A 14,819-nucleotide genomic window follows, 5' to 3' on the forward strand; every position below is an offset into this window, starting at 1 on the left:
TTCCGGCTTGTGTTCAAACCATAGTCCTTTAAGTCCATATTGGCCCGAATATCAGTCAGTTGTGAAAAAGAGATGACAACTAACTTCTCAGTATTTTTCACATTACACATTCTCCCTATCCTTCAACAACTAAGTTACAAAATAGATATGAAAAACTAACCGTCCTTTTAGAAAATTAATAGCTCTCATTACTGTTACCACACCAAAGACATGCTTTCACTTACCCCTTGGGATCGTCCATTCCTAAAATTCTACTACCGGTTTTACAAGGCCCTTACTCAAGTGAAGACTGATAAGCCTTTTTTTTTCTTAGATAATATACAATTCTCTCATAATATATCTCTTACTGAACTACATACTAAATTCTTTTTACTTAATCCCAAATTCAACCTTCTAGTCCTTTTTTCCTTTTGTACTCCACAAAATCATAAAACAATGGTAGAATCTCATTACCATGTACTGATGCATGCTCAAAAAAATAACCCAAGATCTGTTAATCGACACATCGGATAATCAAATTCTTTACCAAGTGTTTAAAAGGGCTGTTCAAAACTCCCAATTCTGAAGTCTCAGCGGCCACATTTTCAAGTACTTCTTTCCTATTTCTAAACACTGGCCTTTTTTTTGTTTTTTAACTGAATGCCTTTTACACCTAAAGGAATTTCGTATGTTTCTTGTCAAGGTTTTAAAGAACAAGCTCTGTATTCGGACCAATATGGTAACATTTTTCAAGAGAATTTTTAAAGTTTCTACTAGGTCTTGGTTTTCTAATCATAAGTCAATTTTAAGTAGGTCATTAGGGTATAATGAAAAAATTAAGAGAAAAATTAAGCAGAGCACATGATGGGTAGACCAAGTTAAGCTTATAATACAAATAGAAAACAATTACATTGGTTTTGCCAAATTCAAGATTCTTATAAAAGAAAAATACCAGGCTCACACAACTGTATGAGGCAAAATATTAAAACACAAGTCAACCTTTTATACCAGCCAGTGTGGTTTCTGAAAAACTAATCATGTTTTATTAAAAATTGTACATTTTAAGATATCATAACAGGGAAATACTATATAGCTATATGCATTTTAATAGCAAAACCAAATATAAACACTAATGTAATAAATATTTCTTCTTTGAGTTGCTTTTGGCAAAACTGTCAACATATGCTACATTAACTATGCTAATTTAAAAGGACACTGTCAAAGTGATTGTTCTAGAACATGGCTACAATTAAAATTCCTATTTATTTCAGAAAACAATTTAACTGACAAAGAAGAAGACAACAGCTCTCTAATGAGAGCAGTAGCACTGTCATTCCCCTGGCAAATAACCAAAAAACCCCACAGTTTTGATACATGCAATATTATTTTCCTCCAAAAGGGAAAAGCCAAGCCAAACATTTAAAAGTAATTCAGAAATAGTTTTATTTTAAACCTAAAATCTGGCTCCTTTAACTTTTACTATATGCCTAAATTATCTCCAACAGTGTGACTATGAAATATGAAACAAAGTATACCTAAAATATCTAAAAGGCTAGACCAACAGTGAAGTCACTAATTTGTCAACTGTGCATAAAATGTTAAATTACAAACTTCCAACACTTTCTAAATAATGGGTCATAGAAAGAATGATTTAGTTACTATATTATAATGGCTAAGCTTCCTAGCAACTGTGTTATAAGCTGGGGTATTTAACACTGATAAGTGTTAATAATTTCATCATATAGGTAAGAGAATGACTGTGTGTCTGATTCTGTGTTTGTATATGTGCACATAACCATACTATCGTTTTAGATTTCACAGAGGCATGGAATTGCCATAATGCTGAAATGGCAGCGGGTAGACCTGTTTTAAGAGTACACACGTGCGGCACTTGAATAACTCTCACAAAATGTCCAAGAGGAAGGGGAAGATGACAGGCTATGTACTGGCATCCAGGAGTGGCAACTGCTAAAGCCCTCTGAAGCAAGGTAAACAGAGGCACCCAGATTGGTAGTCAGAATTGCATAAGCAATGATTAAAAATAAGGGAGGCATGAAGAAGATCAGTTTTTGGGAAAGAGGCATCTGCAGGAAATATGTGTAGGGAACAAAATGTTCATGCCAACCAGTTCCTGAATGCTGGGGGAAAGGGCCTTAACAACTAAGAGACAAATGGGAATTTGAAAGAACTGGATAAGGGGACCTACAAATCTATTCCAGACCATCAGTGACATGTTTTATTAGAAAAGGGAATAGGAGATTTATCAAAGCTCATCTCTTGTTTTTTCCTGAATTATTTAGTCTATAATCTCTAGTTTAGAAACTAGTTATTTCTACAAAGTTTATCTTTTAAGTTATATTTTCTTTCAGTTTTCTTCAGCATGTTAGATTATTTGGGAGAAAATGCTTGTCAACTGTATCAGAAATAAAAAATGAGTCCTGTGGGAGTGCTTGGGTAGAAATAAAAATACTGAAATCCAAAAGAAATGAAAAACTCAAGTAGAAAAATTAAAAGACTGAAGAGTCTACATGTTCACCTGATTTTCCCTCAGAAGTTCTTGTGCCCATTCTTTAGGTAACTTTGTTTCTACAACTGTGATTATTTCCCTATTGTACTTCATTATAACAAAAAAAGCATTCTGCATCTAAAAGTTTATAGCTGTTTTAGACCATACCTCTTATGTGTTGAAAGTTCAGAAGATCCTTTCTTAGAAAACAGGCAAACATATTTAATAACAACTGGCCCATATTAGTTTTGCCATTTTCCACACCAGAAAAGCATATAGTATTTTAAGGTGGTGGGAAAATCAATGAGAAGCAGGTATTAAAGATTCTAGAACTTTACAGAAATAGAAAATCTCCTGAGGTCTGAATAAATTGCCCTGCCCCTCAGGAAGAAAAGGCTGCCAATTAACTGTACCAATAGAACTAGGGTAAGTTATTTTTCCTCTAATGTTTCCTGGAAACCTCAAAGAATGATACCACAAGGTGTATCAATAGGGAGTCAATGTGGGCCTCTTCTGACTTCACCTAGTCATTCCTCAGTTACAGAATCAGTCTGTTGTGGGTAAATTATTTTGTGAAGCTTACTTCAAATTTAAATTTGTTAAGTATTCTACATAAAACCAGGATATGAGAAGAAACATCCTTTTAGATGAATTTTTAGTGATAAAGGCTAAATTATTTAGTCTAAAAGATAAGCACATTGGTAGTTTCCTAGGGGCTTCTGTTTAGAACATTTCATTGTATTTTATTTTTATGTATCATACCAACTAAAAAACCGTAACAAACCACTAGCATTTAATAAGAATATCTGATAAGCACACAAAGACAATTATTTTAAAATACCAGAAATTTAAGATGGCAAAATATTTACTTCCTTAATCATTATTATATAAAGAATAAGGAAGAGCTAGTAATTAGTATAAAATATATTGCTCCAAACAAACCTTACTAAAACAAAAATTACAGTAATACAATTCTTAAAGCCAGGGGAAAATGTACTATATCTGGGTAAAAGATGGGCTGTTTGAAATGAGCTAAACATTCATAAATACATTCATAAATACTTAAAAGATTTGCAGGAGGTAGTTTTTTTGGCACAGAATTAAACTAATAAACCAGTATTTTATTCCTGTCTTTTCTATGCTACAAGCTATTTATTAATATTTATTATTAAAAATATACATATACCTCATGTCCACTTAGCAGAGTACACTCATCTTAAAAGGCAACTTACCTGATGAACCAAATCCACTGAGGGCGGAGCCTATAGCAGCACCCAAAGAGCTACTGCTTCCAAAGCCAAGAGATGTACTTCCAGGTTGGCCGGGTCCGTGAGAAAATAAAGAACTGCTCTGGGAGCTACTAGTCAAAGAAGAGCTCCCGTAAAACGAATTAGACTGCAGATTGGTGCTTGGCGGCGGCTGCTGCTGTGGTGGCTGAGTGCCAACTGGCCGAAAGAGACCGTTTGTGCCGCCTGTGAGACTGGTTGCAGTCCCTCCAGCTGCTGCTGCCGCTGCTGGAAAATAAATTTCAGATACTTCTTGAAACTACTCAAAAGACTATTTATTTTTAAATTATCTCAAAGAACACCAGAAAAATATTATCCCTGAAAACATCAGTTACACTTACCAGCTTGTGCTGCTGCTGAACTAATTAAAACAGGTGTTGGAGCCATTAAACGAACTGGAGCTCCAAGGCCAGTTCTTGCTCCAGGGCCAACCACTAAGGCACCAGTCTGATCATAATAGGCAGTTGGAGCTAGTACTTGATAGCCTAGATAATATTAAAATAAATGTTTACTAATGAAAACATTTATTATAGGAACATGCATGTTTATTTCCCCCTGCATTTGTTTTTATCAACCAGAAAAGATAACTGTATACTGTTAATATAAAATCATTAGTTATGATATGAAAAACAAACACATCTGAGAAGATATTACTTACTAAATATATGGAAATGTAATAGCGTGTATTGTTTTCTCTAAATTTTAAGAGCTGCCTTCCACTTACAGACCACAGAATAACAAGGTACCTTGTTTGATATAGAAACTATAGGCTATCAAGCACTGATATTTGAAAAATATTATCTATTAGTTCTGAGAGGAGATTGGAAAGACTAAGGCATGTGAGATAGAACGCTATAAGAATTGTTGATTAGGCAATTTTAATAAGTTCTAAACCAAGTGCTTCATTACCAGCATTCCCTCAGATTTTCATTTGTAAGCATCCATTTAAAAACTTAAGTCATGATGTAAACAGATACTTTAAAAATCATTAAGGTAACTCTTTTTGTAAAGGTTCTCAAGCTAAAGTTTGAATAAAAATCACGCAGGCATTAGTTTTTATCATAGCCTTAAGCACAAGACAGGTGACAATCTGCACTATTCAGAACTACAGGAGAATGAAGTTTGTATCTTAGCAGCCTTTCTCAGCAGGGATTCCTTATCTTAACCACAGAACAGAAAGTAACTACTGTGAACAGAAAAGTGACTATTTTGCCAATTCTCCCAAGGATACTATAAAACAAGTACCACTCTAGATGCACAGGAGAGGAGTTAACTACATACAGGAGATACTTCAATGCAGGAAAGCTCCCCTCCCAGAAGTCAGGTTGAGAAAGGCTGTCTTATACAGTGACAAGGAATCAGGTTCAGCAGCCTGACAACCATTTGCAAAAAGGCACTGGCAACCTCTGATAGTTTTAAATTTAAACACTACCTTCACCACTAGGGCCAACACTTTCATATGCAAAGGTTTTTTTGTTTGTTTGTTTTTTTAAATATTTTATTTATTTATTTGAGAGAGAGAGAATGAGAGAGAGAGAAAGCACATGAGAGGGGGAAGGGTCAGAGGGAGAAGCAGACTGCCTGCCGAGCAGGGAGCCCGATGCGGAACTCGATCCAGGGACTCCAGGATCATGACCTGAGCCGAAGGCAGTTGCTTAACCAACTGAGCCACCCAGGTGCCCCCATATGCAAAGGTTTTTAATTAAATACGTAATTCTGTTTTGCAACTACAGTTTTGTTATAAATGGATATAAATTAGGAGGACCAGCCAAATAAAGAGACATATAGGGCAAAATCTAGGCGGGAAGGCAGAGCTTTCAAGCCCTCTCCTCACAGAATGAATGTGATAAATCTGAGAAGAGATTATTAGATATCCAACTGGAGATGTCAAAATAGAACATAAAAGTCTTGACTTTAGAAGAGAGGTCCAAGCTGGAGCTATAAAGGATGAAATCACCAAGAAAATTAAAAAGGGATCTATGGACAGAGAACTTCAGATTAAGAGGTTGGAGAGAGAAGGAACCAGGGAAGAAACTATGAAGGAATAGCCAGTAAGAAGAAAGAAAATGGGGCGCCTGGGTGGCTCAGTTGGTTAAGCGACTGCCTTCGGCTCAGGTCATGATCCTGGAGTCCCGGGATCGAGTCCCGCATCGGGCTCCCTGCTCCGGGAGGAGCCTGCTTCTCTCTCTGACCCTCCCCCCTCTCATGTACTCTCTCTCATTCTCGCTCTCTCAAATAAATAAATAAAATCTTTAAAAAAAAAAAAAAAAAAAAAAAAAAAGAAAAAAAAAGAAGAAAGAAAATGAGAACAATGTGGTGTGTTGCAGGCCAAAGAAAAAAGAATTTCAATGAAGGCTAAGTGATCAACAATGTCAAATGCTGCTAAAAGCTATTAAGAAGAGTTGAGAACGGACCAATAGGTTTAGCAACATGGAAGTCATTATGGTAAGGGATGAAAGCCAAACTGTGGTGAATTGAGTCAAGAATGGAAGAACCACAAACAAGTTCAGACAATGCTTCTGAGGAGTTCTGCTGTAAAAAGGGCCAGAGGGGAGAAAGAGGAGGCTGAGAGTTAATTTCTTAAAGTACAGAAAATGTACTCTATTAAGCAAAGCACAATACTTTGTTTAAAAATTTACTGTTGTTGTGAAATAAAACACATAAGAGTACAAAACCCGGGGCGCCTGGGTGGCTTAGTTGTTAAGCATCTGCTTTCGGCTCAGGTCATGATTCCAGGGGCCTGGGATCGAGCCCCGCATCAGGCTCCCTGCTCGGCAGAAGGCCTGCTTCTCCCTCTCCCGCTCCCTCTGCTTGTGTTCCCTCTCTCGCTGTGTCTCTGTCAAATAAATAAACGCTTAAAAAAAAAAAAAAAAAAAAAAAAGAGTACAAAACCCAAAAGTACAATATAATGCCTACAACCAAAAAAACTGTAACCACCATCCAAGTTAAGAAATAGAACCACTGCCCAGAACCCTACCTCTCATAGGTCCCTGCTCTACCACAATCTCCTCTCTTTGTGTTACACACTACTCTACTACCCATAAATGCATCCCTCCTTAACCAACATTTTTGTTTTGGGTTACTTAAAAATTTGCATGTATGATTCATTCGTGTGGTTGTATACAGATATACATTTCCATTATTGTACATTTACATGTACATGTACATATACATTTCCATTACTGCACCTCAATGGATGGATACCACAATGCATTTATCTGTTCCACATTTACACCACTGGGGGACACTGCCAATAGTACTGCTATAAACATTCTGGTACACGTATCTTGGTATGTTAAGTGTGCAGATTTCTCTACTCCAAGGTATATATCTAAGGAGTTGACATGATTGTGCACATTTACACTCTTGCTACTTTGGTACTAGTTTCAACTGCTCTGTGACTTTAGTTAAGTCTTTAATTCTCAGACTTTTAAATCTGGCTAATCTGGAAAATAAGCAGAAGTAATCTGTTGTGGTTTTGATTTTTTCCCCATACTAAGGAGGCCGAGCATCTTTTCATATGCAAATTGGGCATTTGGATTTTTCTCTTCGAAGAGGCTTTTTCAAGTCTTTTACCCATTTTCCTACTGGGCTGCCTTATCTTACTAGTTTAGAATTCTTTATGTTGTATCTAAGTCTTTCACTATTTTAATATATAGCAAATATCTTCTTCCATTCCTAGCCTGACCTTCTATTCTCTTTATGGTGACGTTTGGGGTGATGGTGTCAAATTTATTATTTCCTTTATTTTGTAACAAAATGTCCCTGTATTATAATAGCTTTAAAATTCCACTTCTCATATTTAGGTCTAAAAATCCAAATGGAGTTGGTTATTGAACACAAGGCAGGGCTGGGGTTCAGTTTCATCTTGTTTCCAAAACAACCAATTTCATTTCATCTTTCTTGTAAAACAAGTCATTCCCCTCCTTACAGCTTTGTAGGGTTTCTTTGCTATTCGCTGTCCATTTCTTTGGGGATCTCACCTTTGGGGTCTCTATTCTGTTACACTGGTCTGTTTCTCTCTCCATGCAGTAATTTAACTGCAGCTTTAGAGTAAGTCTGACTCCAGACTAATTCAGAATAGAGCAAGTCCTTTTACTTATTTTTGTTAGGAGTGTTGTGGCTTAATCTTGATTGACCCTTTGTATTTTCATTAAATTTTCCTATCAGCTGTCAAAATACCATAGGAAGAATGTGTTAGCAATTCTGATTGTGAATGACTGAAACTACAGGTTAATAGGGGGAGAAGTGACATATTTAAAATACCTACTTGTCCAGAAGTATCTCTGTTTAGGTCTCCTTTAATGCATTAATAGGGAGAAGTGACATATTTAAAATACCTACTTGTCCAGAGGTGTCTCTGTTTAGGTCTCCTTTAATGTCTAAGCAAACCTGCTTCCCACAGAAATCATGCATAATTTTTTTTAATTTAGTCGTAGGTACTTGCTACCACTAAGTCACTAGCTTTAAAATTTTTCAATTTCAAGGGCACCTGGTTGGCACAGATGGTTAAGCATCAGCCTTCAGCTCAGGTCATGATCTCCAAGTCCTGGGATCAAGCCCCACATCTGGCTCCCCGCTCAGCAGGGAGTCTGCTTCTCCCTTTCCCTCTGCTTCTCCCCCACAGCCCACTCATGCTCTCTCTCTCTTACTCACTCTCTCTCAAATAAATTAAAAATCTTTAAAGTTTCATTTTCAAACAGTATCCTGTTAACAGAAAAGATTTTTAAATTGATTTTCATATCCAAAAACCTTAACAAGAACATTTTAATTCTAATACTTTATCTACAGATTCATTTAATATACAATCATATTTTTTCATGACATTTTTAGTTCTTCTTTACAGAATTTTCTCATTTCTCTCTAATGTTATAGACTGGCCAGGGTCTCTAACATGCTGAAGTGTAAATAAAAATCCCTGTCTTGTTCCCAGTCTTAAAACTTTCAATACTTCCCATAAAGAGGTAGTTTGTTATCCACTGGGGGGAGGGTGTCAATTCCCCCTTTAGCATATTAAGTTATCTTCTAATCCTAACTTGCCAAAGAGGCTTTAAGTTCTTGTGATTGCTTTCTTTTAATCTTTTAATGTGGCAAATTACACTATGTGACTTCCTGAAGTTCTTCTTGAATTCTAGGGATAAAACCAACTTGTTCATCATATATTATCCTGCTTATATACTGCTAGATCTGGCTTGCTAATATATAATCTAGGATTTCTAAATCCGTATTTGTGTGACTGGCCTGTAATTTTCCTTATCTATACACGGTCCTTGACAGGTTTGACATTATTTTCTAAATGCAACATATTAACTTCGTTTTAAAAAATATTTGGACACTGGTGGTTTTTTAGAAGTTTATTTATTTAAGATTTTATTTATTTGACAGACACATGGAGAGACAGAGAGAGAGCATGCAAAGAAGGGGGGAGTGGCAGGCAAAGGGAGAAGCAGGATCCCTGCTAAGGACCCTGGGATCATGACCTGAGCCAAAGGGAGACGCTTAACCAACTGAATCACCCAGGCGCCCCCCAAAAATATTTGGATATGTCTAAGGATTTGTAATCTGAAAGCGGATTTTACAAAGAGATGAAGACTAAGAAGGATTACAGTAGAATAATTTTGACTTTCTGATCGATGTAAATTTAGACGTTTTTATTTCTATTTCTTAATATTGAAGTTTCTTTTTTTTTTTTTTAAAGTTTCAAGTTTTTATTTAAATTCCAGTTAGTGGGGCGCCTGGGTGGCTCAGTCTTTAAGCATCTGCCTTCGGCTTAAGTCATGATCCCAGGGTCCTGGAATCGAGCCCCGCGTCCGGCTCCCTGTTCAGTGGGAAGCCTGCTTCTCCCTCTCCCACTCCCCCTGCTTGTGTTCTCTCTCTCATGTGTCTGTCTCAATCAAATAAAGAAAATCTTTAAAAATAAATAAATAGATTCATTCCAGTTAACATATAGTGTAATACTGGTTTTCAGGAGAATTTAGTGATTCATCACTTATATACAACACCCAGTGCTCATCACAAGTGCCCTCCTTAATACCCATTCCTCCACCCACCCTCAATCAGCTTGCTCTCTATCAAATAAGAGTCTCTCTTATGGTTTGCCTCCCTCTTTTTTTTTTCCCTTTCCCCTACATTCATCTGTTTTCTTTCTTAAATTCCACATATGAGTGTATCATATGGTATCTGTCTTTCTCTGGCTTATTTCACTTAGCATAATACATTCTAGCTCCATCCACATCACTGCAAATGGCAAGATTTCATTCTTTCTAATGGCTGAGTAGAAGCCATTCTTCTTTATTCATTCATCAGTCGATGGACATTTGGGCTCTTTCCATAGTTTGGCTATTGTTGATACTGCTGCTATAAACACTGGGGTGCACGTACCCCTTCGAATCAGTATTGTTGTATCCACTGGGCAAATACCTCGTCAGTACAATTACAGGATCACAGGGTAGTTGTATTTTTAACTTTTTGAGGAACCTCCATACTGTTTTCCACAGTGGCTGCGCAAGTTTGCATTCCCACCAGCAGTGTAAGAGAGTTCCCCTTTCTCAGCATCTTCGCCAAGATCTGTTGTTTCCTATATTGTTAAATTTAGCCATTCTGACAGGTGTGAGGTGGTATCTCACTGTAGTTTTGATTTGTATTTCCCTGATGCCGAGTGATGTTGAGTAGCCTTCCATGTGTCTGTTATAGCCATCCATATGTCTTCTTTGGAGAAACGTCTGTTCCAGTCTTCTGCCCCGTTCTTGAGTGGACTACTTGGTTTTTTCTGGGTGTTGAGTTTTGTAAATTCTTTGTAGATTTTAGATACTAACCCCTTATCAGATGTCATTTGCATGTATCTTCTCCCATTCTGAAGACTGCCTTTTAGTTTTGTTATTTCCTTTGCTATACAGAAGTTTTTTATCTTGATGAAGTCCCAGTAGTTCATTTTTGCTTTTGTTTCCCCTTACCTCAGGAGATTTGTCTAGTAAGAAGTTGCTATGGCTAATGTTCAAGAGGTTGCTGTTGTGTTCTCCAGGATTTTGATTGTTTCTTGTCTCACATTTAGGTCGTTCATCCATTTTGAATTTAATGTTGTGTGTGGTGTAAGAAATGGTCCAGTTTCATTCTTCGGCATGTGGCTGTCCAATTTTCCCAACACCATTTGTTGAAGAGACGGTCTTTTTTCCACTGGATATTCTTTCTTGCTCTATTGAAAATGAGCTGACCATACAGTTGAGGGTCCATTTCTGGGCTCCCTATTCCGTTCCATTGATCTACGTGTCTGTTTTTGTGCCAGTACCATGCTGTCTTGATGACTGTCACTCTGTAATAGAGCTCGAGGTCCAGAACTGTGATATCCTCCAGCTATGCTTTTCTTTTTCAAGACTGCATTGACTATTTGGGGTCTTTTGTGGTTCCATACAAATTTTAGGATTGTCTTGTGAAAAATGCTGGTGGGATTTTGACAGGGATTGCACTGAATGTGACAGGTTTTAGTATTTAGATTTTGCTAGTCCCATAAAATGACTTGGGACATACACTGTCTTTTTCTATTCTCTAGAATTTTAAAAATTGAAATTATTTCCTCCTCAAATACCTGGTATTCACCACTGAAGTTTTATGCTGGCCTAAAGTTTTTGTGGGGGAAAATTTTTGATTACTTAACTGATTTCCTTAATAGTAATGGACTTCAGATTTTCTATATATCCTCAAGTCTGTTTGGTTACATTTTTCAGTAGTTATTTGTCCATTTTGTCTACATTTTCCCGTTTGCTAATATGAGATTGTTCCTAATAGCTTCCAATGATTATCTGATACTGGCTATTTATGCCTGTTTTAAATCTTTTTTTATAAGTCTCTCAGAGGTTTATCAATTTTATTAAGTCTTTCAAAGAAAATAACTTTTGGGATAATCTGACTCTTTTTATTGTATGTTTGCCATCTATTTCATTCACATCAGCTCCCATCTTTATTATTTGGTTTCCTTCTACAATTCTTTGGGTTTTTTCTCTTCCTTAGTTACTAAGTAGAAACTTATTTTCTAATGTATGCATTTGAGCCTCTTATATTCCCCTTCTGTTGTCTTAGGTGTAGTTCACAAGCTTAATTTTTAGCATTTTCATGATCATTCAATTCAAAAGCTAATTTGTACTTATCTTTCTACTACTGAGAGAGTCTAAAAAGAGCCATGGGCTTAAAAAAAAAGACATGGTCCCCATACTCAAAACCTGTACCTTTTTTTTTTTTTTAAGATTTTATTTATTTATTTGACAGAGTGAGAGACAGCGAGAGAGGGAACACAAGCAGGGGGAGTACAGGAGGGAGAAGCAGGCTTCCAGCCGAGCAGGGAGCCCGATGCGGGGCTCGATCCCAGGACCCCGGGATCATGACCTGAGCCGAAGGCAGACGCTTAACGACTGAGCCACCCAGGCACCCCAAAAACCTGTACCATCTAGTAGAGTGTGTAATGTATTATTTCCTTAATTCTAAGATGCCACTTTGTTTTAAGACATGACACTGATCTACTAACTGCCATTCGGGGAGAAATAGAAAAAGCTGTTCCACTTTAATTTTAAGACATTTTCTACCTTTAAACATGGTAAAAAATAAGTGCAGAATTGAGAAAATAAATCACAAATAGCTAAATGAAATGTAAGGCAGACAGAAGTACTAAAGACAGGTCAAGTTATGTGCTACAGGAACCGAAAGGAAAGGATAATTATTGATGAAAAAGCACTGGGAAAGAAAGATTGGGAAGGCATCATGGAAAGGATATTAAAGGATGACAAGCAAAGCTAATTACAAAATGTTTATAAAGCTAGTTTAAAAAAAGGAAAATGTTAAACTCTATATATCTCAATTTTGCTTATAAAGTACAAAAGGGTATTCTAAGTGAAAAGTCATTAGCTAGGGCTAGAGGCATCAAAGTACAAGTATTTTTGGGGGGCAGTATATGATCTAGTGTGTTAAAGCATAGCACTGTAGAAGGATACTACCAATTAGATAGTTTGGGATTAGATCACTAAAAATATCAAGAACCAGAATGGTATAAACTAACCTGTATTTTTGAAAGGTAAATGAAAGGAGAATAAAAAGATGAATAGAAAAGACTGGAGGCAGACAGAGTTAGTGGGAGGGTAAGGAAGAGGCTGAACAAGAATAGCAGAGATGAGGGGCGCCTGGGTGGCTCAGTTGGTTAAGCGACTGCCTTCGGCTCAGGTCATGATCCTGGAGTCCCGGGATCGAGTCCCGCATCGGGCTCCCTGCTCGGCAGGGAGCCTGCTTCTCCCTCTGACCCTCCTCCTTCTCATGTGCTCTCTCTCTCTCTCTCATTCTCTCTGTCTCAAATAAATTAAAAAAATCTTTAAAAAAAAAAAAAAAGAATAGCAGAGATGAAAAGAAATAAATAGGAGACAGAATGATTAAGAACGGACAAGTTACTGGGTGCCTGGGTGGTTCAGTTGGTTGAACGACTGCCTTCAGCTCAGGTCATGATCCCGGAATCCTGGGATCAAGTTCCACATCGGGCTCCCGGCTCAGCGGGGAGCCTGCTTCTCCCTCTGACCCTCTCCCCTTTCATGCTGTTTCTCTCTCTCTCTCTCAAATAAATAAATAAAATCTTAAAAAAAAAAAAAAGAACGGACAAGTTACTGAATGTGGAGCACAGAAGAAAATCAAAAGCTGAAGATGATACAGAGGCTGAAACCAAAAGTTTCTAGTTCAAGAGGATAGTGGACAGCCTTGAGGGCGTGGTACCAAGCAAGCATCTGCCTTGCTGAGGTGTGCAGATGGGGACATCCATGGCCCTGGTCCTCTGGCCCGTGGGCCCGGGGCCAGGGCACAACACAGAGATTGCTTGCTGGCCCTCTTTCCTCCCCTCAGACAGTCCAGACTATTTCTGGGAAAAGGCGGCCAAGCCGAGGCTCCGAGAGCAGTGGTTTGAGCTCCCACTCCAAGTGATGAATTCATCTTAATAGTTTTGGAACAAGCCTTCCTTATAGTTTGTACTTCAAGACTAAAGACACTTAAAAGAGGGAAATTGCATAGCTCCCTTATAGCCAGCTGGACAGCATAATTTTTAGCAGTCAAGAATTGACATTGGGTTGTTTTCTTAAGACTAAACCTTGAAAGTCCACTTGCATATGGCACAGCCATTTGCACACTTAAGCGTGAAAATGATCTTCCATCAAGGAGACCGCTCTCCTGAACTAAATTAGCATTAGTGGTTTGAAGAAGAGACCCCCTATCTGACCAAACTCAGCCAAATTAGATCAGTCTTTGGAGCAAGGAGTAAACCTGTACAAAGGTGGCCTGATCACTCCTTTCTGCTTGCACCACCACTGCGCAGCCCCCTCTAGGATGGCTTCCTACATGCAGGCTGTGTCCTGTACAAGGGGACCTGGCTGAGATAACCAATGAGAGCTGAAATCCTAAGGCTCCACTCACCAAGCTTAGTTTATGGGTATATGGCCATACCTACTCAGACGATGTGGCTTCTTTTCTAAGTTGTACCAAGGTACCCTGTATGGGCTAGGAGCAGTTCTGACCATCGCAGTACCATATCCCAGTTCTACCCAGGATTATATTCTTTACCTCAGAGGGAATGAAGATTCTCATGAACAGATTAGGTTTATCGTAAAAGATGAAATATTTGACCTGAATTGAAATTAATTGTATAGATAAAACTTAAAATATTACTATGGATATGAATTACATTGTTATGTATTTATATGTGTGTACATCTAGTTAAGTGGATACGCATTTTTACATATCAGAAATTAGCACAACTTAAACTTAGTAAATGTTGAAAATAAAACTATTTTGGTACTGGAAAAAAAGAGGATAGTGGAATTAATATTAATAGTGAAATAAACAGTAAGGTAAGTAAATCTGGGAGAGAGTTCATTTTTTGACACTGTCAGTTTGAAGAGTGGCTGAAACACACACGGTAATGTCCTATACAAAAGCAGAAATGTGTTAAGTGTTCAGCAAAGAATCCAAGATGTAGATGTAAACTCTAGTTTACTGGTAGAGGGATGATGGCTGAAAAGGTAAAAGTAGAC

The 14,819-nt window shown here is 37.6% G+C and overlaps 1 protein-coding gene across 1 annotated transcript in view; it reads right to left on the bottom strand.

Annotated features, from left to right (window-relative positions):
* The window catches only part of PUM2 (pumilio RNA binding family member 2), a 101,696-nt gene that overhangs the window by 32,595 nt on the left and 54,282 nt on the right, over positions 1-14,819 (bottom strand). The window contains 2 exon segments of the mRNA XM_021697569.2: positions 3,718-3,999; positions 4,113-4,256. Coding sequence (XP_021553244.1) covers positions 3,718-3,999; positions 4,113-4,256 — 426 coding nt within the window.

This window comes from Neomonachus schauinslandi, chromosome 10 (assembly GCF_002201575.2).
Source record: "Neomonachus schauinslandi chromosome 10, ASM220157v2, whole genome shotgun sequence".
Classification (NCBI taxonomy): domain Eukaryota; kingdom Metazoa; phylum Chordata; class Mammalia; order Carnivora; family Phocidae; genus Neomonachus; species Neomonachus schauinslandi.